The 26,571-nt window shown below is 31.1% G+C and overlaps 2 protein-coding genes and 1 long non-coding RNA gene across 5 annotated transcripts; 1 reads left to right on the top strand and 2 right to left on the bottom strand.

The window, feature by feature from the left end:
* Positions 1-98: 98 nt before the first annotated feature.
* On the top strand, positions 99-3,647 carry LOC121228162 (rop guanine nucleotide exchange factor 7). The gene is made up of 7 exons (XM_041111376.1): positions 99-1,315; positions 1,398-1,514; positions 1,611-1,765; positions 1,879-1,953; positions 2,036-2,326; positions 2,413-2,769; positions 2,860-3,647. The coding sequence occupies exons 1-7, from the start codon at positions 724-726 to the stop codon at positions 3,355-3,357; spliced, it is 2,085 nt and encodes a 694-aa protein (XP_040967310.1). The 5' UTR covers positions 99-723; the 3' UTR covers positions 3,358-3,647.
* LOC121228163 (uncharacterized) lies at positions 1,949-5,871 on the bottom strand. Of its 3 annotated transcripts, none has more exons than XR_005925678.1 (6): positions 5,533-5,819; positions 5,005-5,095; positions 4,553-4,716; positions 4,406-4,463; positions 2,672-4,299; positions 1,949-2,584 (listed from the first exon to the last, which is right to left on the bottom strand). XR_005925678.1 is itself a non-coding variant. In XM_041111378.1 (6 exons), exons 1-5 carry the CDS (start codon positions 5,653-5,655, stop codon positions 4,283-4,285), a joined length of 453 nt encoding a protein of 150 aa, XP_040967312.1. In that variant the 5' UTR covers positions 5,656-5,819; the 3' UTR covers positions 1,949-2,584; positions 4,251-4,282. The 3 variants fall into 3 exon arrangements, 2 of the variants coding, with proteins under 2 accessions (XP_040967312.1, XP_040967311.1); XM_041111378.1 differs by having other exon boundaries at positions 4,251-4,299; XM_041111377.1 differs by having other exon boundaries at positions 1,949-4,299; positions 5,533-5,871.
* A 15,474-nt stretch (positions 5,872-21,345) lies between these two features.
* LOC107948836 (uncharacterized) lies at positions 21,346-23,593 on the bottom strand. The gene is made up of 2 exons (XR_005925677.1): positions 23,457-23,593; positions 21,346-22,130 (listed from the first exon to the last, which is right to left on the bottom strand). It is a non-coding gene; the product is annotated as an uncharacterized lncRNA (long non-coding RNA).
* Positions 23,594-26,571: the final 2,978 nt, after the last annotated feature.

The following is a 26,571-nucleotide window of genomic DNA, read 5'->3' as shown; positions in this document are numbered from 1 at the left end:
TCAATAAAAGTAAATAAAAACTGACATACTAAACCATTAAAATATGTTTAAAGTAGGTAATTTAAAAAATTAATAGCAATAAATTTATGAGTAAAACTGAAATGTGATTTATAAAAGCAAAATTGGCATTGAATTCAAATAAAAGAATAAAAGTTGGTGATGGTTGATATGTATATCATCCTGTTGAATTTCATTTACAATTCAAAGTAAAGAAGAAATGATAAAAAGTTTGATTTGGGTTTGGAAAAGAAGATTCCAAATAAGAAAACATGACACAGACAATGTGGAGCGCTTGAAGAACAACTTCTCCTTTACACCAAAAACAACTTCTAGAACTCCTAAATTTTGAAACTAAAGGCATTGTGTGCATCTTATTAGGATCTTAAAAACAACATAAATTGAAAGGATAGACGTCATGGATTTGAATGGATACATCCTCCCATCACCACCCTACTTTTAATTTTCAAACAAAGCCTAGACATTGTCAAGCCCTTTTCTTGTCTGCTTAAGAACATGACAACTTAGGAAAAATAACAAAAAGGAAAACTGGGGATTCTCTTCAAATAGTTATTACCAGCTTTACTTCATAATATAAGACCACATAGCTTCACACTTTTTTCTCTCATACATTAAGAAAAGGAAAAACCCATATTATATTTCTGAGTCTTTTTTTTTTTTTTTTTTACTTCCATTCTGCCTTAATGCAGGTATGGTTTTAGCCTTATGGATGGACCTTTCATCCACCGAGAGCACATAGGCTCAACCCAACAAGAAGATTACCAGTTCAAGCTTTGTTTGCCTGTACCAAAGCTAAAAGCTAGTAGCTTTTGGGTTCCAAAATCTGTTAAAAGCTTGTGCTACAGAGCTATAGAGCCAAATGTGTGTTGCTTAGAGAGATTAGATTATAGTGGTACAATAGTTAACAACTCTGCTGTTCCTGATTCACCTGGTGTTCTTGAAGAAAAGAGAGCTGACATGGAGGGTTTGGTTGAGAAGAAAGAAAGGTTTGAAGAGAAGATTAAAAGCTTTGGTGAAAATGGGGTTCAAATGGGGACCTTTGCTGTGTTACTTGAAGACAAGGGTCGTGAAAGTAGTTCAAGTTCTGATCTTTTCACATCAGAAACAACAGTGCATGAGGAGGAACACAGTCACAGTAGTTCTGAGGAAGATTTATATTCACCACCTTCATTGGATTGGCATGGGCAGGAAATTGCGGAAACAGAAGACAGCAGCATCTGTAGTAGTTTTAGTGAAGATAGAAAGAAAACCCCCATGGATGATAGGAAATTGGAGAAACAAGGTTCCACGGTTTCAGGTATTATGACTACTATAAGAAAATGTCTCTCATTTTCCTTGTTTGATTTATTTTATTGATGTATTTCGTAATGGGGTTGCAGAGATTGAGTTGATGAAGGAAAGATTTGCAAAATTGTTGCTTGGTGAAGATATGTCTGGGTGTGGAAATGGTGTTTGCACTGCCTTGGCTATTTCAAATGCCATCACCAATCTTTGTGGTATGTTGACTATTTTTCTTTAAACATAGTTTCTTTTATCTGTTTGATTTCTCCATGTGGCATTTGTTTCTCATTCACTTTGCCTTAACCACGCAGCCACCTTGTTTGGGCAAATATGGAGGCTAGAACCAGTACCGCTTGAGAAGAAAGCAATGTGGCGAAGAGAGATGGAATGGTTTCTTTCTGTTAGTGATCACATTGTTGAGTTGATACCTTCGTGGCAGACATTCCCAGATGGAAGCAAGCTTGAGGTGAAGCTTTGATTTAAAATGTGACATCAGGGCAGTTCTAAAATCTAATGAACAATTTGTATCTAATGGTGGATTTATAGTTTAAATTTCAATGGCCGTTGCTGTGATTTCAGGTCATGACGTGCAGGCCCCGGTCGGATCTTTATGTTAATCTCCCAGCTTTAAGAAAATTGGACAACATGCTTCTTGTAAGATCCATCGACTTTTATTGCAATACGGAAACATGTTTCTGTTGTAGAGTTCATTTTTAACGTAGAATTGTTTTTGCAGGAGATATTAGATAGTTTTGTTGATACAGAGTTCTGGTATGTTGACCATGGGATTCTAGCTCAGGAGGCTGCTGGATCAACCCCATTTCGGAAAGCCCTTCAGCGTCAAGAGGAAAAATGGTGGCTTCCAGTGCCTCGAGTGCCCACAGGAGGCCTTGATGAAAATTCAAGGAAGCAATTGCGGCATAGACGTGACTGTGCGAACCAGATCCTAAAAGCTGCCATGGCTATCAACAACATTACTCTTGCTGATATGGAAGTCCCTGAATCATATTTTGAGTCTCTTCCAAAGGTAAAAGAAAGTGGATGGTAATTAGATGTACTGTGTACGTGTTCTAGGAAGTGCTGGTTGTTAACTTCTGCTAGAATTTGTTTCAGAATGGCCGAGCAAGCTTAGGAGATCTCATTTATCGCTATGTTTCATCTGATCTGTTTACTCCCGAATGTCTTCTTGATTGCCTTGATTTGTCCTCCGAGCATCAAGCTATAGAGATCGCCAACCGAGTGGAGGCCTCAATATATCTGTGGCGCAGAAAGACCAATCCCAAACCTGTCAACAACACATCCCGCTCTAGTTCAAAGTCGTCATGGGACATGGTTAAGGATCTAATGGTTGATGCTGAAAAGAGAGAAATACTTGCAGATAGAGCCGAAAGCCTCCTGCTTTGCTTGAAGCAGCGGTACCCCGATCTTCCCCAGACCACTTTAGATATGAGCAAGATTCAGTACAACAAGGTTTGTGTCTCAAATTCCACTTTCATATTTGTTCTTAAGAAGGCTTTCTAAATAGCCATGCTAATAATTTAGTGTTGTGGTGCTACTTAGGATATTGGGAAATCCATTTTGGAAAGCTACTCTCGAGTTTTAGAGAGCCTGGCATTTAACATTGTGGCGCGTATCGATGATCTGCTTTATGTTGATGATTTGACCAAGCATTCAGACCAATTCTCTTCGCCGACCAGAGTTGGTGTAATCGGTCGGAAGAGTCTTTCGATTCCTTACTCGGTGCCCTTCTCAAGCACTCCTTATAGAACTGCATTTACAACTCCAAACTTTTCACCAGCACATCTAGTTAGCCCCGTTAAGGGAGAAAGTTCACCATTATTCTCAAGCAACAAAATCCCACACCATGGGATGGGTGTGAAAAAGGTCTTGTTGACAGACTATCTTAGTATTGATTTAAGAGATAAGGAACACAGTAGTCCAAATGAAGTAACTGAATCAGGTTCAACTTCAAGCATAGCTAGAGAATCGAGGGTATCGTTTGAGGGTCTAAAACGAGGCTGTGAGCCTACCAAAGCCCGAGCCAGCCCCAGAGAATGAACCCTGATGTTGCACGCCATGAACCATTTCCTTGAGACGACAATCTTTCACCTCTTTCTATAATTATAGTTTTTTTTATTATATAAAATTTGGTAGAAATAGGAGGATGTTTGAGAATGATGAACAGGAGTCGCCCTGTGATTTGTTTTGTATCCTAAATGAAACCAATGTTGATGGATGTATTTCAACCAGTTGTCCCAATAGAAGAGTTTTTTTTATATGATGTTATTACATTATTCTTTGTAGCTTCGTTTAGCAAGCCAATAAAAAATCGACAAACCTGGATTCTATAGGTATGATTCGTTTGACAATTGTTAACAAAGCTAAAACAACGTTTCAACCATCATGAAGACGACCATTGATAAATGTAACATCAAAATCCTAATCAACTTTCACACAAAAGGTTGTGTGGTTGCAGAATATTTGTCCTAACCCTTACAATCATCTATAACGACTAGTTAAAAGGCATTTGCGGTTTGCCCCCACCGACTGATAGATAGTTAAAGACTGATTTAATCTGTGGGCTGCAACGTTTGATTGGGGAACCTTAAACTGTTCACATAAGTAAATAGGAAACGACAGAATGAAAGATAATTGTGGGAGATGATGGGCCACACACAATTGAAGGTTTGTTTTTAACTTTTTATGCTGCGTGGCATCCTTAAGAGGCAAAATCTGAGTCATGAAGTGGGACTCCCGAATGTCTTACCTATTAACTACCGGCCAAGCAGGGTTAACACTCTTAACTACCGGTTGTCGAAGAATTGGTTCAGGTTTTAAAGGTCTTACCTATTAAGTGATGATTAATAGAGAAATGGGTTTAATGCAGTACCAACAAGAAGACCATATATAAGCATGTTGATTGACTATTTCAAACCCAGTGAATATCTAACCTTGATATGCACGTCGATTGGCAAGTGAACTCTCAATAATAGACAGATCCTACAGAAAAAGAAGAATAAAAAAAAAAAAAGATATCAACCTTAAGAGTTAAAAAAGTTAAATGCTATGCTTCTCATAATATAAAGACCCCATTAGACAACCATACCTTGCCACCAATTTCCTCTTGATGCATACCCATATTCATCTTCTTCACTGTCATCGTTCTAGAAAGTTATGAAAAACATGTTAGTAGATTCCTAAATCAAAATTTGAATGCAGAAGGAATACTCCAGAGGTCTTTTGAGGTACTCACCAATCCAGAGTCCTGGTCACTGTGGGATCGAATGTATATGTCTTGGCCACCATGGTAGATCGATGAACTTAGATGACATGGTTCTATTTGCTCCTGATAGATAGAACCCACTCTTCCATTTTCTGCACTTCGAACTTCACCCGCATGCCCTTTAGAATGATTACCTGACAAGTTTGGATTGATTATTTAGAGAGTTTTCAAACACAAAAACAAGAATTCAAGAACTAGTGCAGTGCATCAAGTCATTGAACGACATAAAATAAGTGTATTCAAAACACGAGCAAAGAGTATAATCTAATTTCTACCACTATCTCTTAAGTTACCAAATAGTATTAAATCAAATACCAGAGTTATAAAGACTCTAACAAGACAACAACTTGAGCAAGTTCTTGTGCATAAATATACGAATGAATTTAATAAAATCCTGAAAAGGCTAAAAATGATGTACAAACCATTGGTTGTAGGCTTTGCATTCTGGGGCACATTCAGGGAATCCTGTGGTAAAGCCACCATGCCAGGACGAAAATACCTTCCTCCTGACACCTAAACCATCACCAACATGGTGTAATTAACAAAAACTAAAACGTCAACGATCAAAACAAAAAAGAAAAGCAGAAACAGAAAATTGGGCTGAAAAGAGAACTTACATATGAGACAACACTGGCAAAGAACTATACAAAATACGTTAAAACACAACAGAACAAGATCAATACTAAGAAACAATGTCAAGTCTTTGTTTCCTTAAGCATCAATAACGTTTAGAGAAGATTAAAAAAAAATTTCCACTCGTAAAAAAAAAAAAAGAAGAACAAAAATCTTTTATTCAGCATCAAATAACCCAATTGAAAGAAGAAAGGATTCAACCTTTGAAGCTTTATGTGACCAGAAACTCCATTAACAAAAGAATTGAAGTCCTAAGAAATGAAAAAGAATTCAAACCTCATAAAGATATAACTTTTGAATATGATAAAAGAAAATACCTTAGATTGAGGAGATAATAGAGCCCTTAAAACCTCATTAGAAGATGGTGGTGGTTCCCTAGAGCCAAAGAGTTGAGTAGTTATGGAAGGAGGAGATGACCCCGTTCCTTTCCCTGCCTCCATTTCACTTACCAAACTAGACTTTTCTTTTCTTTCTTTCTTTTTTTTCTCTTAACAAATCTTGTGAGTTACAATAATCTTGGTTCAGCATACAACAAAGCAAGAGGCTTTTATATAGAGATGTAAGTTTGAAAATAAACAGCTCAAGCGAAAGAAACGGAAACGGAAATACAATAGAAGTAGGAAAAAAATAAATGAAAATAAAGAGAAGGAAACAGTAAAGGAGAACAAATAATTAAAGGTTAATATATGCATAAGCCCTTATACTTTTTTCCAAAATTTTGAATTTAGCCTATATACTTTTATTTTCAAGAATTTAGTCCATTTACTTTTTAAATTTCAAATTGTAGGTTCAATTGTTAACACTATTAAATTTGTAAGTGTGACATTTTGAAATAGAAAAAATAATCTCATGGTAAACATGTAATTAAAAAAATGACATTGTGATTAACTTGGATTTAACAAACAAAAATTTAGCAGGATTAACAGTTGAAATCTAAGAAGTAAAATGACTAAAATCCAAATTTCTGAGTAGTGCAAGGATTTATGATATATTTTAACCATAATTAGACAAAGACACGTGTTGAATTTGAACTTTGAAACCGTCGTTATCTAAATAGATTTTTTCTATAATATATAAAAAAGAAATTTTCTAATGTAATCTTAATCGTCAATTTAAATATTTTTGAAGATTTGTGATATCTAGAAATAAAAATTTTAATCTTATTAAAATATTTATTTAAATAAATTTTCTTGATAAATAGTAATTATAATTCTATTAAATTTTTTATTAAATTAAATGTTAATATTTGATACATTAATAGTATTTGTTTAATTCCACAATCAATTTTGAAAATTTAATATTTATCTTTTTTTTTCAATATTTATATTTTAATATTTTACTATACACGAATCATATTTTTTTAAAAGAGGTCGAAATTAAATTATAATTTTATCATTTTAATATCCTATATCTTTATAATTTTTAAAAGATTTGTTAGAGTTGTGTGATCTAAATTCCTGTTAAAGAAATAATATAGTGGTAAAATTAGAGAATCCATATAGAATTACACTTTCTCTATTTGATTTTGATTAGAATAAGGTTTTTAAAACTTTTAAATAAATGTAGTCGGAACTCTTTTTATATCATTCGATTTTCAACATTAGTGAATTTTCTTTTCTTCTGCTCGTGATTTTTTCTCGAAAGGATTTCCACGTACAATCTATATGTTTTATTTTTCTTTTTTTATTACTTTGCGATCTTTCTAGATTATCATGATCGACATTCAACTTTTACAAGATTAAATCAATTCATTTTTAGAGGGGCCAAAGTGTAAATTTACCTTTACTAATATAAATTTAAATAAAAAAAATTATATTTTAGGGGGTTGGGGCCCTTGCCAACCCCTAATTACGCTCCTAACATGTTAATTCCATGATTCTACTTGTCAGTATGTTAAATAATTTCCCAAAAATTAATTTATATAATAAATAAAAAGTTAAATTTTATATTGAATTGTTTAAATTATTGTGTTTTCGTTAAAAAAACAAAACACAAAAAAATACTTTAGTTTTAAACAGCAAATTTTAATTGTTTTTAAAATAAGTGAGTTTATATTTCATATACAAAATTTTATAAATAATATATATAATCTAATCTAATCTAATCTAATGTATTTAAGATAATTACATATTATTTACCAACTATTATAATCAACAAGAAAAAAAAATAAATTGTAAAGAGTTTAATTTACTCTATATAAATTCTAGCAATGCATATGATATTGAAATCTAGCATATATAAAAACATGTGTTTTAATTGGGTGTGCTTTTCGTGGTGGGGTTTAGGGTCTGTTTGTTTCATTAAAAATGATTTTTAGAAAATAATTTACTTTTTTACAAAAATAAATATTTTCTGGTATTTGGATGAATCTGTGTAAAATATTTTTTACTGTTTGACAGATTTCTTAAAAATATTTCATAAAAATCGATTTTAATGAAACAAATATACATTATAGAATTTCTTATATTTTTATTGTTTAATTGAGCTTATTTTATATCTATAAATTTATATTTTACATTGTTTTTGCATATATTAAAAATATTTTGTTAAATTTAGGTTCATTACAATGCCCTTTTTTAGTTACATGACTACCAAGTGAGTATTTTTTTTATTTAAAAATGTTATATCAAAAAAATTGACAAAAAAAATTTTAAGAACGTCAACAATTGGACTTGATTTTCAAATATGAAAAGTAAAGAGATTAAATTCTTGAAAGTAAAAGTACAAAAACTAAATTGTAAATTTGTGAAGAGTATATAGATTTATGACATATTTTAACCTTTGTACTACAAAACATTTATTATTAATATATTTATAATTTTAATAAATATTTATTATTAAAATATTAATATTATGCGAAGAATATTATTTAAAATTATTATTTTTAAAATGGGTAAACTATCAAAATAGTCACTTTTGTTTGCCTCATGTTACATTTTAGTTACTTATGTTTGAAATATTACATTTTAATCACTTACGTTATCGTGTTGTAACATTTTAGTCATTGAGCCGTTAATTGCCATCAACAGTGTAATGGTAAGCTGACGTGGCACGTTAAATTATCATTTTAAACAAAAATTTTAGGTTAAATTCTACAATTGGTCCTTAAATTTTTTTCATTTTGAGCATTTCAATTTTTTTTTATGTTCTTTTAACAAATGGAAATATTTTCCATTCTCTTTTACTTCTCTCTCTATTTTCCTTCATTCTTCATTTCTTTTAACGTAGTTTTTCTATATTTCTATTTGTTAAAACTAGTCCACAAGCTTGCCTCACTAAATAAAAAATTAAATTGTTCAAAAAAATAAAAGTATAGGGACTACTTTTAACAAATGGAAAACATCAAAAAACTACGTTAAAAGAAATGGAGAATGGATGAAAACAGAGAGAGAAGTAGAAGAGAATAGAAAAAATAAAGAAAAAAAGGAAAGTTAAAAAAAATAAAAGAAAATAATTAAATTGCTCAAAATAAAAAAATATGGGGACCAATTGTATAAATTAACCTAAAATTTTTGTCTGAAATGATGATTTAACGTACCACATCAGCTTACTGTTACACCGTTAACGGTAATTAACCGCTCAGTGACTAAAATGTTACAACACGATAACGTAAATGACTAAAATATAATATTTCAAACATAAGTGACTAAAATGTTTGGATAATTTCGTTTAATTAGTAGTTAAAATTTTCTAAAAATGTTTGGATCTCAATATTATTTTCTAAAAAAGATAACCAATTAAAAATTGATATGTGACAAAAAAATTATTATTTTTATATATATTGTTTTTTTTGTTCTTTTTTCTTTCTTTAGAATCAAATTGATGGCAATTCAAGTCACTAGTTCTGAGTTTGATTATTTCTTCCGGTTCAATCAAATAAATTATTAAAAAATCATAAAAATAAAAAATATTTACAAAGTAGATAAAATCAGTTCAATTATTTTTTTTATCTTAGTTCAATCAGATTGTATAGATTTGCGAATCAATTGATTCAATCTCTATTTCTAAACTGATCCAACGAGTCGTACTGATATGATTTTGAACACATTTGTTTTGGTAGATGAAATAACTTTTTCAATCTCGTTAGGTCGAGTAAGCAAATAGTGAAGTTTGAAAACAAATTAATTGCTAGCACTCAACCTTAGGAGAACAAATGATGAAGTTTGAAAACAAATTAATTACTAGCACCAACCATAGAAGGACAAATTTCAAGCATTGCAAGTCTTGTCATACACTATAAAAGAAGAACACAGAAAAAAAAAGAAGAAGAAAAGTAATAAAGAGAGAAATAATATAATAGAAAAAAATGAATTAAAAATATTTTTTAATTTTATATGACGTGGTAGATTATTATTGACTATAATTTCCTTTAATAGATAGAATATTTTTGTATAAAATAAGTAACAGAATAACAATTTTAGGTATCACTTGTGATAAAAAAATATTTAGGTACTAAAATGGGAAAAAATGTATCGTTTAGGTAACGGTTAATGGGTTAAGCCTTTTTAAAAAAATAGATTTAACTATTTGACTAACAAAGACTCCAAATTAGGGAAAAAAAAGTAATTTAAGTACTATTTGTGACCAAACAAAGTTTAGGTACGAGAAAAAAATAGTTTAGGTACCAATTTTTAAGTTAAGCCTTACATTAAAAACTAATTATGTTTAAATATTTGTATAAATTGAATGAAAAAAATGAAAAATAAATTAAATAACTTTAAAGTGTTGGAATTAAAAGATATAATGACCTATTTGGTCCTCTAACTTTACAAAAAAGTCATTTTAGTTTTTCATTTAATTTTCTTTTTTTTAACTTGCGTTTTTTTATCAAATTATCTCAAAATAGATGAAAAATTAAAATTTTCTAAACTTCCTTGATGTGGCATACAAAGAATTTTTCATGTGGATGACATGTCAATATTTAGTTAATTTTTTAAAATTTTAAAAAATTCAAAATAAAAATTATTTTTAAAAATAAAAATCATTAAAATTATTTCAAAAGTAAAAAATATTAAAAACTATTTTTTAATATTTTTAAAATTTTAAAAATTAATTAAATACTAACATATTATTCACATGGTAATCCCTATGTATGCCATGTTAGTAAAGTTAATAAATATTAAAATTTTTATCTATTTAATAAAAAAATATGAGCTTAAATGTTAAAAAAGACAAAATAAAAATAAAAAAATAAATGAAGAGTTAAAATAATTTTGAAGGGTTGAAAAAGTACTTATGCGAAATTAAAAGGAAAATTTTTTTTAGGCTTGGACGACCCGACTTTTACCTTAAAGTGGTATATTTCGTTTGTTTTTTCATCTTACAGATTTCTGGCACGTGGAATGAAAGAGACTTTAAACGGGCTCAAGATCCAAGTTCCAACCATTTACTGCCACGCGTAGATAATGATATAATTATTTTGACATAATTAAAACCATTAGAATCAAATTTATCTAACAAAGACAGTCGACAAAAATTAAAACTCTACTTACCAAATAAAAGTTTTAAATTTTATTTCAATATCTTAAGATATTAATGAAAAATCCCTTAAGATATTACATTAATTTTTTAATTTTTTAAAAGAATATCTAATAAAATTAATTGATAAAAATATATATTTAACTGGGAGGGATCCACTTACAATAAAATAAAATTAAAATGGTTTTACACTATTTTGTATTTTTTATACTATTAATATTTTAACAATTCGAAACTATTTTTTTAACTATTTATTTTATGTAAAAAATTTCAACAGTTAAATATCTTAATAAATTTAATAATTAATTATTAAAATATTAATCGTATAAAATTATAAAATAATATAAAATAATTTTAATTTTATATCAGTGTAAATAATTTTTTTTATATTTAAAATCTATTATATTCGAAGTTGAATTTTGCAAACAACATTTAATCAATCTCAATTGAATATATGTATAATGTTATTATGTTCATATTTTCACACTAATCGAGATTGACGTTACACACGTATAATTGAGTGCATAGTTACTATAATTACAATATAAATGTTACTTAGATCCTGTTTGATACAATGTTAGAAAATATTAATAAATTGAAATTTAATATTTTCAACAAGTTAAAGTTTGATAATTCAGAAGGAAATTTATTAGATAGAATTTTTTTTAAAAAAATGTGAAAAAAAGATAAGTGGATAGGGAATTATCACTTAATAGAGAATAAATTTAATTAATTTTTATTTTATCCTATTTAATTTAAGATTATATAATCATTTATCAAACAATTTAATTATACTTATATTTTACTTCAAGTAATATACTAAACGAAAAGGGATTGAATGAAACTATGATTTCACTTTATCCCTATCCTATCTCTTTCCGATAGTAAAATGAAAATTTAGATTTTTCTTCCTGATTTTCTGCTTTTTCATCCTGAAAAAAATTCAAATCCAATTAAAAATGCTAAAAATCAAGAGGAAAAATCTAATTTGTCATCATCCTATCGGAAAGAGATAGAGATGATGTGGAATCATAATTTCATACAATCATTTCTCTATACCAAACATATTTGTACCAAAAAAAAAGTACCAAACATATTTTGTAACTTAATTTAACCTTTAATTTTCTAATTTACCAAACCGTTTGCTTCTTATCTTTTGTTTTGCTCAGCGGCGATATAAGCCTTTGGGCTGGCTATTGCCGCCTTTTTCCTTTCCCATCAACCCTTTCTTTCTTTATTCTTCTCATTCATTACACACGTATTCTTTCTTTTCAGTTTGGAGATCTGTAACACCCTTAACCCGTCTCCGTTGCTGGATTAGGGTTATGAAGTATTTCTGTACAATCGTAAAACATTTAACATCATAACATTTAAATAAATATAAACATATTATAAACCATTCAATCATATACAATTTGTCCCTAAATTGAGCCTTCGAGGCCCTAAAAAATAACTTAAAAGCGATTTGGGACTAAATCGAAACAAAATAGAAGTTTTGAGAAAAAGATGCAAAAATGTAAAATCAGAGGTCACATGGCCGTGTGACATAGCCCAGGCCGTGTAACATCCGAACTAAGGACACACGGCCGTGTCCTGACCCATGTCTTCATCTGTGTAACTCATTGAGTAGGGTCACACGGCCATGTCGCAGATCGTGTGCCAAGCTGTGTAATTCTCTGAGTTGCCATAGACGCCCGTGTGCTAAGCCATGCAACTTACTGACTTAAAACATTAAAATTTTACAAATGACACACGGTCGTGTCACCAGACCGTGTGTGTCACATAACCGTGTGACAGCCCATGTCCCAGGCCGTGCGAACTCAAAAACTTACCTAAAATCAAGCTATTTCAAGCCCAATTCATACCTAACCATTCAAACCATTTGGGCACACATTCAAGGTATTCAAATATCATTCAAACACACATAAACATGCCATTCCAAACATCCTAAATCACCTAACCAATATGCCATTCAAAGGCACCACAATTGCATCAAAAAGTTAGTAAGTTAATATTGCATATTCCCAAGCATAATAACCTAGTTCAATTAACTACCATACATGACCATTTGCAAGCCATCAAACATACCAAAAGAACCTTATTTACAAGCACTTAAAAGTGACCAATATGACATATCTTGGTAAGGCATTAAAGTACACCAAACCAATATAACCTCAAAAGCTTAAACATATTAAAACATACATTACAAAGATGCTATACATACCATTATTAACCTTGGCCAAAATATACAAAATCTATCGAAATAATTTCTGGTTAGTGTGATAGGTCTTCGACGAGCTTCCAATTGATTAAGCTCCCGATAATCTATAAAACAAAAGAAAGTAACTATATAAGCAGCGGGTGCTTAGTAAGCTAGTATAAACTTAAATATAACTTACCATTTCATTAATATAATTTATAGATTAAGCATAAAACATTACCAATGCCATAAACATAGTATAAGCCTATAAAACATAATCAAACTCACAAGTTAGTACACTTGTTCATGATACAAATGAATTCAACCATAAGATAAGTAGATTTCTATATGTAAATACATCATTTAGCTCATAAATTCTTTCATAAGATCATGATTCATTCCATTTGCATACTTACCTCTTTCATTTCCTTTTCTTACCCGTTGAATCAACTAGAATTATACAAAATCTATCGAAATAATTGCTGGTTAGTGTGATAGGTCTTCGACGAGCTTCCAACTGATCAAGCTCCCGATAATCTATAAAACAAAAGAAAGTAACTACATAAGCAACGGGTGCTTAGTAAGCTAGTATAAACTTAAATATAACTTACCATTTCATTAATATAATTCATAGATTAAGCATAAAATATTACCGATGCAATAAACATAGTATAAGCCTATAAAACATAATCAAACTCACAAGTTAGTACACTTGTTCATGATACAAATGAATTCAACCATAAGATAAGTAGATTTCTATATGTAAATACATCATTTAGCTCATAAATTCTTTCATAAGATCATGATTCATTCTATTTGCATACTTACCTCTTTCATTTCCTTTTCTTACCCGTTGAATCATCTAGAATTACATCGGATACTCGGGAAAGCTCACACATAGTGTGCCTTTACATATAATTGTATAGTGTGCATTTACATATAATCGTAACCTTTCCTTTACATCAATGTTCACACAAGCTGTGGAGAATCCGTAACAAATGCAGGACCTCAGTCATCGGTAGGACATTCAAGACCATCATCCGAAACATGAAATCTCTAATGACATGTCAATTGTATCCTAAGAATTCTTAAGGTTCAAACGAGACTCATTATCCGTCAATTCATCACAACATTGATTCATTTATATAAATAGATTCATTTATACTAAAACAACATAGTAAACATTCAATTTAGCTAACATTAAAATGATCACAATTTATACAAACTTACCTCGATAGCTAGGGTGTAAAAGTAGAATCGAACACTAATCCGAAGCTTTAGTTTTTCCTCGATTTAAGTTCGCTTGTGGTTTATCTTAATCTAAATAGACAATTTCATTCAATTAAGTACTTCTAGAATTCAATTCAATCCATAATTCATATATATACAAAATTACAAAATTTCCCCTAATACTTTTGACTTTTCACAATTAAGTCATTAAGCTTATAACTTGAATATAACTCATTTTAGCCTAAATCCAACTTAACCAATGTTATAAGGGACCTTGAAACAATCCATTATTACCAAAATTTCACAACAAAACTCATGGATTTATACTTTCAACAATTTAATCCCTATTTCTAGAATTCATAAAAAAATACTTAACAAAACATGTTTAGTTTACAATCAAGATTAATAATTTATCAAATAACATCAAAACACATTCAAAAACATCCAGGGAAAGTCCCTTAAAACTTTAACATTTTTGCAAATTAACCTCCGAGCTAGCTAGATTAAGCTAAAACGAACTAAAAAACATAAAAGTCATTAAAAACGGGGCTTGAATACATACCATGCAAGTGAGAACAATGCTTAGCCGAACCCTAGCTATTCTTCCATGGATGAATCGGCTATGAAGAAACAAATACGAAGAAGAAGAAGATTTTAGCCTATTTGATTTTAATTTTATTTACCATTTTACCCTTATTACTAATCAAAATTTTCAATAAAACCTTGTCCATAACTATCCACTAACTTGTCCATAACTATCCACTAACTCATTAAACGGTATAGTTACTATCTTAGTCTATTAGTTTAAAATATCATAGCCATTTGGTCCATTTACGATTTTTACCTTCTAGATTTAGTCCTTTTTACCTAATTAATAATTTAAACATTAAAATTTCTCAATGAAACTTTAATACGACCTTAATATAATCCCATAGACATTAAATAAATAATAAAATAATAATTCACTCGTTGAAATTGTGGTCCTGAAACCACTATTTCTGACACCACTAAAAACGGGCTGTTACAATATCTATTTTGTGGGTATCTTTATTGTCTTCACAAGTTGTGATGGATAGATGACAGTGCCTGTCATTCGCTAAAACTCTACCGGTCACTAGTAGTTTTTATTGAAAAGTGGGTGGCTCTTCATCAACTTCTTAATTTGTTTCTTTTTTTTAGAGTGTTTCAAGATAATAAATGATTTCACGTGTCGATTTGGACCTGTGTTGTCTTAAGTTTTATATATTTTTGTTTGATTTTCCATTGTTTAATAAGTTGTTAGTTTTAGAATTTTTTTTTGCTATTGTAACATGTTTTTTAGTCTTGCTTATGCATGTAATCTTAGTTTTACAAGTGATTTTAGGGATGATTTTGTTGTTATCGTTTCTAGTTTGGTGAATGCTTGATTCTCTTATCCATTTTTACTCGTTGTTTTGGACCATTCGGGGTTGATTTCCTTATCGTATTAAGTGCTTGAAATCATTCCAAATATGTCGTGCTTAAGTTGTGACAAAGCCAATTGTCAACGTGTCATAATGTTCTATTGATGCTGAGGCTAAAGCCTTTGTTATGTTAATGGAGCTTGTCCTTCAGTATCTACGATGAGTGTTTACTATTTTTCTCCCTCTAAATTGTATGGTTTCTTAATAAAAGTACAATTAAATATATGTCTAAACTATTCATAACCTTAACCCATAAATTAGGTGTTAAGTATGACTCTTATTTCAGTCAAATTTGAGAAATAATCTTTCAATTAAACTCTATTTATTTGTTTCAATCAAACTCTGATTAGTCTAGATTATTTTATTATTATTTGACCTATGAATTTAGCCTATAAATAGGCTCTTTTACAACCTTAGAAAATAAACCCATTAGAGATTAGAACTCATAACACTTTAAGAGAAATTTGTGTTTACGTTTTGAGGGTTCTTTGTTTTCAAGTTTTCGGGGTTTAATTTTTATCTCCATCTTTTGTACTTTTCATTCTTTTGCCATTATAGTAAAATTATCTTTGTTTGTGGTTTTTATCCTCTTTAGAGAGATTTTTCCACGTTAAATTTGTGTGTTCAATTTCTCAATTTCTTTTGTGATTTTTACTTGTTTGTTGTTTAATTGGCTCAATCCCTAACAAGTGATATCAGAGCTAGTTTAATTTTTGTATATCAGCCTGTTCAGAGATGACAACAACAAATTTTGAAATTGAGAAGTTCGATGGTGTCACAAATTTCAATCTGTAGTAAGTTCGGATGATGGCAATTTTAGTTCAAATAGGTCTGAAAAAGGTTGTTACCAAGAAAAAAGCCTGAGAATCTAAATCAAACAGAATGGGAAGAGCTTGATGAAAAGGCTTTGTTTGCAATTCATTTGTGCCTCACAAATACGGTATTGCAGGAGGTATTGATGGGGAAGACCTCATCCGCCTTGTGGAAAGGTTAGAAATCTTTATGCGACTAAGTCTTTGACTAACCGTTTAGTGTTGAAACAATGTTTATTTACGTTTCGTATGAACCGATGTGAGCTTCTTAGAGATCACATCAGTCAATTCATTATTCTTTTAAATGATTTAAAGAACGTTGAGATTCAGATTGATGATGAAGATCAGGCTATGCTATTATTGTGCTATTTACACCATTCATACAAGTCTTTCAGCGAAACCCTGATTTATGGTAGAGATAAACTCTTGTTCGAAGATATGAAGGGTCATTTATTGAGTAGAGACAAACTCGAAAATGAGTTTGGTTCAGATAGTAATGCAGATAAGCAAGCTTCTATTTTGGTAGCATCAAAGAAGTAGGACAAAATGTATCGCTATTGTAAAAAGTTAGGTCATGTCAAAGCAGATTGTTATAAACTGTGAAATAAAAGGGTTATTGAGAGTAATGAGGAAGATGTAGCTAGTGTTAGTTTGGCCGATGAAAGTAGTAATGATTTCCTATCAATGTCAACGAGCGATAACTCTAAGCTTACGTCCAAGTGGATCCTAGATTCAGGATGTTCTTTCCGCATGTGTCCCAATAGAGAATGGTTCTCCACATATAGTTTGATTAAAGGTGGAGTTGTACGCATGGAAAACGATTCATCTAGTAAGGTAATTGGTATTGGTACTGTTAAAATTAGGATGCATGATGGGACGATTAGGACACTCTCAAATGTCAGGTATGTACTTGATTTATGAAAGAATCTCATCTCTTTGAGTATTTTAGACTTGAAAGGATGCAGAATCAACATCAAGTTGAGCGATATTAAATTATCTCGTAGAGCTCTCGTTTTGTTAAAAGGTAAAAGAACCGGCAGTCTTTATATTCTGAAAGGCTCTACAGTAACCGGTGAAATCAAACGTCCCTCGTCCGTTACGGAGTTGAAGTCAACTCATTTGGAGCAGAGGCAACTTGGTCATAGGAGGGAAAAATGTATGACCGTTTCTTTGAAGAGAGGTTTTCTTTTGGATGCAGGTTTTGAAAAGTTAGGGTACTGTGTTCGTAAAAATCAGACCCGGGTTAGTTTTGATTTGGTAGTGTAAAAGTCGAAGACTAGACGTCTTCCAGTTTCTAAGCACAGATTTCACTCAATTAATTCTCTGCATAGTTCAAGGTTCAAGATAGGCCCGTGGCGGGCTTTGGCAAAGATGGCGTTGTGGAAATATGAGTCAAGATGGAGATTTGTTAAGTATGACTCCTATTTCAGTCAAATTTGAGAAATAATCTTCCAATTAAACTATATTTATTTGTTTTAATCAAACTCTGATTAGTTTAGATTATTTTATTATTATTTGACCTATGAATTTAGCCTATAAATAAGTTTTTTTACAACCTTAAAAAATTCACCCATTAGAGATTAGAACTCATAACACTTTTAGAGAAATTTGTGTTTACGTTTTTCGGGTTTTCGGGGTTTAGTTTTTATCTCCATCTTTTGTACTCTTCGTTCTTTTTCCATTATAGTAAAACTATTTTTGCCCGTGATTTTTTTGTCCTTTTTGGAGGGGTTTTTCCACTTTAAATTTGTATGTTCAATTTCTCAATTTCTTCCGCTATTTTTACTTGTTCGTTGTTTAATCGGGTCGATCCCCAACATTAGGCAATGTGTATTTAAATACACTTAAATTTACATTCTCTCTGTTATTGCATCACATTTAAATAATAGGTAGAAGATATTAAGATGAGCAAGATATTGTCACTAGACCTTACCTAAGTCCTAACCATCCATTAACCGCCCTATTAAGAGCTTATCTTTTTGTTTTGTCCTGTTGGACCAAGCCCCTCGACTTGGGTCTTATTCATCACTCACAACTTTAAAAGGAAAACTAACACAACTACTATCATTCAACTTTTTATATAAAGAAAAAAAATAAAATGGAGAAACCAATAGAATAACACAATGTAAAGAGAAATCTGAACCGGTTAGGGTCCCCTCCCGTTATGATTTGAGAGAGAGAACTAAAGTGTTATGTTATCCAATGTTTTGGATAAAATTTTCAAATCGATATTAGATAGATTGATTATTTCATTTGGACTTTGGAGTTCAATTAACAATGATGAAATTTGGTTTCTCAACTTGAATGATGATGAGTGATAAAGAGAATGATTCTTATGTCATGCCATCACAGGGTGGAGAAAAACACTTTGATAATATAACAATCTATTTTGAGAGGAGGTTGGGTCATATCTATACTCTCTATATCACTTCTAAAAAGTATTATGAATTAGAAATTTGATTATATTTTGTTTCATTTATTCGAAAAATAAGTAAATTAGTATCTATATATTAGATCAAAGAGTAAATTAATTATTTGTATTAAAAATTTCATCCGATTTTGCTGTTAAAATTTAGTGTGGTTGATAGAATAACCAGAAGTGACACGTTGCATGCCACATATACCTCATACTGACATACAAAGACCAATTTTTATAAGCAAAAATGAATGAAATTTTTAATTGAAGGACCAAATTACTCTTTGATCTAATGTAGAAGAACTAATTTACTCATTTTTTTAATAAAATGATCAAAATATAATCTAATTTTTAATATAAATTTTTTTATAATACTTATATTTAAGTATGACTAAAATTGAGTAGAACAATTTTATAATCTAAAACTAATAAATAGAAAGAAATATTTTAGGAAATGGAAAGTGGAGAAAAGAAACCATGACTTGAAGATAAACATGAGGTAGGAAAAGCAATGTTTGACAAATTCAAAATCGGTGTGGGTTATGATAAGATTATGAAGTTATGATTACTAATAAATGTGTTTTGTAAGGGGAAATGATGTGGGTGAGATGAAAGTGAAACACTTATGCAAAAGTATGGCATTGGAAATGATAGAAGAGTAGCACAATTAAAAAACAAGCAGCTAAAAACTCCAAAGCTTAATCAGCAGATAAGATCAATAGACCCAAAACAAAAGTTGAACACGTTAAGAGCATGAAAGCGATGTACAAAGTGCCCATGTCGACGAGGGTTTTAAACCTGACTTGCATGTGCCGCCCATGCTTGCACTAGACAACCTTATTTTAGGCCTAATTTTCTTGGGGTCGAACGTAGCAAAATATTATGGGTTAGTTTAATAATGTTTTTGAAAAGTGCTTTTAAAAAATATTTTTAAGAAGTATTTTTAAAAATGTTAGTTCAAGATTTAAGTGTTTAGTATTCTTCTCAAAAAGTGATTTTAAAAAATAAAATGTTCATATTAAACATGATATTATCAAGTAACAAATATGTATTTAAATAATATTAAAATTAATTAATATTATTATATTTTAGTAAGAATATAAATTTTTTTTATAAATTGTTGTTAATATTTTAATATATGAAATAAAAATTTTAAATATTTTTAAGCAATAAATATTAATTATTTATAAAATTTAATTAGAATATATAAACTATATTTTAAATATTTAAATATAACCATTAAATATTTGTAATTAGATATTAACATATTTGTATTATTTTAAAAAATATTTTTTTATTTTTAATTAATGATTTGAACACATTTGTAATTAAACACCGAGGGAAAAAAGAAAGAATGTAAAGTATTATATTGTTGGAGGGATGAAAAAGTAATTAAATACTAAAAATACTTTTAGAAGAGGAAAAGCTAAAAGCTTTAGCTTATCCTTTTTAAAGGTGTTTTTGAAAAACAAAAAATTTCAACTTTTCTTCAAAAAGTAAATTTTTTTAATCACTACTAAACAAACCCTATATCATATTAAAAATATCTTCTTTGGATTGCACGATTTTCTTGCTAGGAGGGGTAATGTTCCTGCATTATTTTGTAACTTCAAATTTAAGGATTCTAACTATATATTTGGTTTATTGTAATAGAATAACTATTAAGTGGAAATGGACACGATATTCAGTTAATTTAATGTAATAGATAAAGAATAATAAATTATTGTTCGATAGATAAGAATGATGTTTTGGAATAGTTTAGTAATGGATGTAAAATACCTTCTTCTTTTTTTAAATTTAAAATAAAACAAATAGCAATAATCTATATAATATTTTAAAAACTAATAAAATATTTTTTAAAAATATTATTTTAAAAAATAAATTTAATAATATATATTATTTTTAAAATAATTTTTTTAAAAATATATTTACAAAAAATTAATATATAATTTTAATATGTACGTATCTTTTTTTTTTTTGAAGATTATCGGGCTGGACATTTTATTAACTTATAAAACAAAACAAAAACAAAATTGGCCCATAGATAACAGTTTGGTCCAAACCATGAAAATCGAGAACAAAAAAATGTAAAAAAAAAAAGAAACTAAAATAAAATCTTTAAAAAAATATTAAGCTACGTTTGTTTGCCAGTAAATTATTTTTCGGAAAATAATTTCTGAAAAATGATTTACTTTTCTGAAAATGATTTATTTTTCTGGTGTTTGGATGAATCTGTATAAAATATTTTCTGCTGTTTGGCAGATTTCCTGAAAATATTTTATAAAAGCTGCTTTAAATGACTAATTTGAGAACAGCAGGTGCATCAACTGTGACCACCACCTTCACCGATGGTTGATCGGACCACTTCGTAATTTCAGCAAACCTGCTCAAATGCATCCCACTCAATAATGAACAATCATACATCAATACAGAATTTGAAGGGGACAACTGCATATCTACACATTATATCTACTTTATCTCCAATACAAGACAAGCACAACATCACTGCATAGAAAAAGCTTTCATATACAATTTGATTTCCATTGAACCTATTATCAAATTTCAGCAAAATATATTCAAATTAGGGATAGTAAATGTCAAAAATTTAGAAATGAAATTATTTTTCATCAATTACATAAATAAAAGTATATTATGATTTTAGATACCTTCTAATAGCTAGTATTAATTTTTAACCAGTCACATGATTTATTTTCAGAAACATGAGTAAATGGCAAGCAGGATGTGAAGCATTGCCTGTGCACTCTCAAGCCAGACCTTGCTTTATATTTCGATTATCTTTGCTTTTGAATCCTCTTGTCTCGTATTGGCAGTTCAATAGGCTACGCACTCTCGTATAGCCAGACCCTGCGCACTCTTGTATTGGCACTCTCTCGTAGTCTGTCCCAACTATCAATTATGAATCCAACCAAAAGGAAAGTTGATTCAAGTGAAGTAATTCCTACATTGTAGGGATAAAGACAGCTCTCAGGAGACATAGAAGCTGAGCTTTCTTGAGAAGAAGGTAGGACAGGGCAAACATTGATCATTATCTGTATAAGCTCCATTGCTATTATTTTTCTCTTATAAGGAGCAGAAGGATAACAAGAGAAGAAAAGAAAACAACTCAACCACCTCATAAAATTAAATAGCTCCTCTACTCCGCTAACTGGTATTATCCTCATTTCTCTGACATAGACACAACTCGCTAATTTCATTGTTCATACGAGGCTGCCAGCTTCCCTGCTTAAATTGCCTCTCCAAGGCTGTACGCACCTGAGAAAAAAACTTCCTAAACAAGCTGTGCCGCTGAACATGAGATCTTCTTCAACAGGTATGCCTGTACTATTTCAAACAGCGGGTCAGGACTCATATCCAGCATAGTCTTTGCTGCAAACCTCTTGGTCAACAGAGCTAAAGGAACATATCTCCCCTTACAACGTGACCCTAAACGAAGCAGATCTAAAGCAATCTTTTGTAGGAATGTATTTATTTTCTCACTACCCTTTGCCCCACAAAGAGAGGACTGAATGTCTAAGAAAAGATCAAATATAAGATGAACTTGTTTGACTATTTGACTTAAAGGATCTTCCAAGTTATTCCATATTATTTTCAGCATTCTGGTTTCCATATCCTCCGGCAATGGGTTGTAATTTTCAGATGCAACTGTAAGGTTTGCCAACATAGGGTTCTTAATCTATTGCAAACAAATTTGCATTACAGTTAATGCATGGAAGTTAAAATGGCTATCTGTGGGGTTCTCACAGTAATTTCACAGCTCAGGAAAAATCCTATCATACAATAAAGTCTTTACAGAACAAGCAACATTTCCATGGGACTCGATATCATTACAAGTTTCCCTATATACAACAAAATGTGTATTTAGAACCATTCTTGGAACAACAGTAAGAATGCCTCTAATCAAACAAAGTCCATTCAATCCAGAGAGATTACGTATGTCAAGGCAAACATCTCCTTTATAAGGAACTTTACTAATAACATTGCTAAACGAATCCTAGTGCAAGAAATACTAACAATTTGACCAAATATACCTTCAATGATGAACATACCAAGCTCTTGATCACTGAGGCAAACTTGAAAAGCAACAAAAAAACTCACACCAGCCGCCACAAAGCAATCCCTCGAAAATGCCACTGATTTCAAAAGACTTATTAAAACCCCTAAAGCCATCTCCATTACATTAGAATCATCACCACTCAATTTTTTAAATTTATCTAGAAACTTCTGAAACAAGTAATACATACAAGATAAAGCCTCTTGACACTACTCCAGAACTATAGGAGAAGGTCTAGCCCACCCTTCAGTCTCCAAAACCACATTTTTCAACCTTAAAATAGCATCCCAACAAACCAAAACAACACAATCTTGAATTACATCAACTAAGAACCCCAGCTTTGGCATCGCCATTATTGATAAAGCCACACGTGACATAGAGAAATGCTTCTTCTTATCACTCATTGTACTATACTCGTTACAAAGTAATCTAAAATACTTAGCAATAACAGGTTGGAAAACATCCTTGGTTTTAGCAGAAAAAATTTAATCCCAAACCCAGAAAAAAATTAAAAATAAAGAAACAGACAAAGAATCATGAATAAAGAAATAAAAATTGAAATAGAAAAAGAAGCTGTAAAGAGAAGATTACCTTCTGGGAGAGATTTAGAATCGAGAAGATTAAAAGAGAAGACAATTGAAAATTTTCAATTTTGATGAGAAACTTGGGGGAATTTATCACTGATCAAAGCAAACTCTTATCGAAAATGATGGGGGAAGGGGAAGGGGAAGGGGAAGGGGAAGGGGAAGGGGAAGGGAAAAGGGAAAAGGGAAGGGGAAGGGGAAAGGGAAGGGAAAGGGAAGATCGTGTTGCTTCTTTTCCTAAAAATGTCTTACCGAAATACAAACAGCAAGACATTTTCCTAAAGTATTGGCTTTGTTTTCCCGTGTTTTGTAATTCATTTTACTTGGGAAAATATTTTCCTCCCAAACAAACGCTGGAAAAGGCTGAAAAGCTTTTCCGGAAAATGTTTTCCTCCTAAACAAATAGACCCTAAATCCATCCAGCCTGATTTGAAACCATCCTTCTAGAATGCTCCTTCTTTGCCTTCATGATTCCAATCCCCATAGAGTACATTTTACCCTACCTTTGGAATATTATTTTTGCACTCCTAGTCGATTCAAGAAACAAAAACGCTTCAACTTAGTCTGGCTCTCGTTCCTGTTGAGTGCTCGTGCCCAGCAACCTTATGAAGTCCAGAACACTTCCAACCAGGTACATTTCGACTCTCCTCTTCAAACTCTCAATTGCAATTACATGAGCCATTCGGTTTGCTGTTCTGGGTAGAAATCTAAAATGTATTTCTTTGAAACCTCTTTTGATTTGCTGAATATCTCTAATTAAAGCCCCAACCTCAGATTTATCTTGCTTTTTTGAATTACATTTTTTAATAATTGATAATGAATCCCCTTCTATTTCAACCATGTCAACGCCCATACTTCTGCCCAATGCCACTGCTTGAACACACACGAGAGCTTCCGACACAAGCGGGGACGCTACTCCCACATGCAGCGTAGATTTGGTCAACGAAGATTCAACTCATTCCACATTTCCACTGTGACAGTAAAATTCCTAAAAACATGGTCAATGATTTCTGAACTCCCTCCGTATCTTGGGCAAGCTATGTTGACTCAAATTCGTCTATTATAGAGATTAGCTAGTGTAGGCAGAAAATTCCAGGAAATTTTCCAAGTTGTAATTTTCTGTTTTAAATTTAAATTTAATCCCTACAATTTCTTGTAAAACCCCTTAATGGTGTTCTGTATGTCTATAAGTTGATTATTCTGACCACTATCAAGGAGCAACTTATAAGCAGTTTTCATCAAGAAAACACTTGAAGGTTCGCCTCTCCACACTACTATATCCTCATGCTCCAAGCTGGCTAAGGGGATTCTTGGAATTTTGTCCGCAACACTATCCTTAAAGGTATCCCTTATTAATCGAACCTTTTATTTTCTTTGAGAATGGTTAATCAAATCATAAACCTTTTCGATATTATTGTTGCTGATATTACCATATATTCTGAAAATTTCAGGCCCTGCCAACCAAGCATCCTCATGAATAGAGATTCGGTCTCCTTTACCAACCTTCCAACCAAGACCATGTTGCGGCAGACACTTTGCTGACCAAATGGTTTACGAGGTAAAATAAGGTAAATTACCTAATCATGCTTGCAAAAAGTCACAATACGGATAGTATTTAGCTTTTAGGAAGCGACTTGATAATGAGTTAGAATTAGTAATAATACACCAACCCTGTTTGGCAAGCAAAGCAACATTAAAAGAAGTCAGACATCGAAATCCCAAACCGCCATTCTCTTTAAGCTTACACAAACTAAACCATTGACACCAATGAATACTTTTCTTGCCATGATTTTTTTTTGCCACCAAAACCTTGCTATTATACTTTCTAACTCACGACACAAAGGCTTAGGCAACAAAAAACAATACATTGAATAAGTTGGGATATTTTATAGTGCCGCTTTGATGAAAACCTCCTTACCAGCTTGCGACAAAAGTTGTGTACTTTAGTTATCAATTTTCTGTTGAATGTGATCCTTTCAGGCTTGAAACGCAACTCTCTTTCTTCACCCAACCATATTTGGAAGCCCCTGATACCTTTCTATTTCATTTGATTGTTGAACCCTAAAAAAACTAGAAACCTGAATCTGATCCTTTTTTGAAGTATTCAGGCTATAACACACAACAAATTTATCATAATTAATACATTGCCCTGAACATACTTTGTACTCGTGCAAAATTCGTTTCAATGCATTTGCCCCTATATCAATAGCTTCTCCAAAAAACACATAATCATCTGTAAATAAAAGATGCATTATCTGTAGACCCCTTCTACTAGCCTTAGCTCTCTTTATCTAAAGTTAGTCTCATAAACAAAGATAAGCATTCGCTTCAAATAACAAAAAGAAATGAGCTTAAAGTGTCACATTGTTGAAGTCCCTTACTCGGCTAAAACCTCTCCCCTACTTCCCCATTTAAAACCATCAAATATGAAACTAATGAAATACATCTCATAATTGTTTCCAACCATCTACCAGCAAAACCCGTTTGTTCTATCATAAATTTCAAGAAACCCCCATCCCACTCGATCACAAGCTTTGCTCATGTCAAGTTTAAGTGCCATAAATCCTCTCTTTCCCACCCTTTTTTTTGTTGAGAAGAATGCAAAATCTCATAGGCCAATAAAACATTATTAGATATCAATTTACCCGGCACAAAGGCACTTTAGCCCCATCAATGCAATCCTCCAACATTCTTTGGAATCGATTAGCTACCATCTTAGCAACCACTTTGTAAAGAATCGTGCATAAACTTATTGGCCTAAAATTTGCTAGATTCATCGGGCAAGAAATTTTTAGAATAAGCACACTATTTGTAACATTTAATGGAACTAGAAATTTACCTTCATTTAGGACCTCCAAGCAGAAAAAAGTAATGTCCTTCCTAGAAATATGCCAACACCTTTGATAAAAAAGCCGAAAAACCATCATCCCCGAAGCTTTTGTTGGACCCATACCATTCAACGCCTCTAATACTTTTTTCGCTATGCACTCTTCTATCAACATACTATTTGCCTCATTTGAGGTACATCTTACCCTAGACAATATATGATCTATATCTCCAATCCCCTTTGACTAAAAAAAGGATTGGAAATAATTATGAGCAATACCCTCTATCTTAGCCTC

This window comes from Gossypium hirsutum, chromosome A04 (assembly GCF_007990345.1).
Source record: "Gossypium hirsutum isolate 1008001.06 chromosome A04, Gossypium_hirsutum_v2.1, whole genome shotgun sequence".
Classification (NCBI taxonomy): domain Eukaryota; kingdom Viridiplantae; phylum Streptophyta; class Magnoliopsida; order Malvales; family Malvaceae; genus Gossypium; species Gossypium hirsutum.
This window is presented reverse-complemented; position numbering and strand designations above follow the sequence as displayed.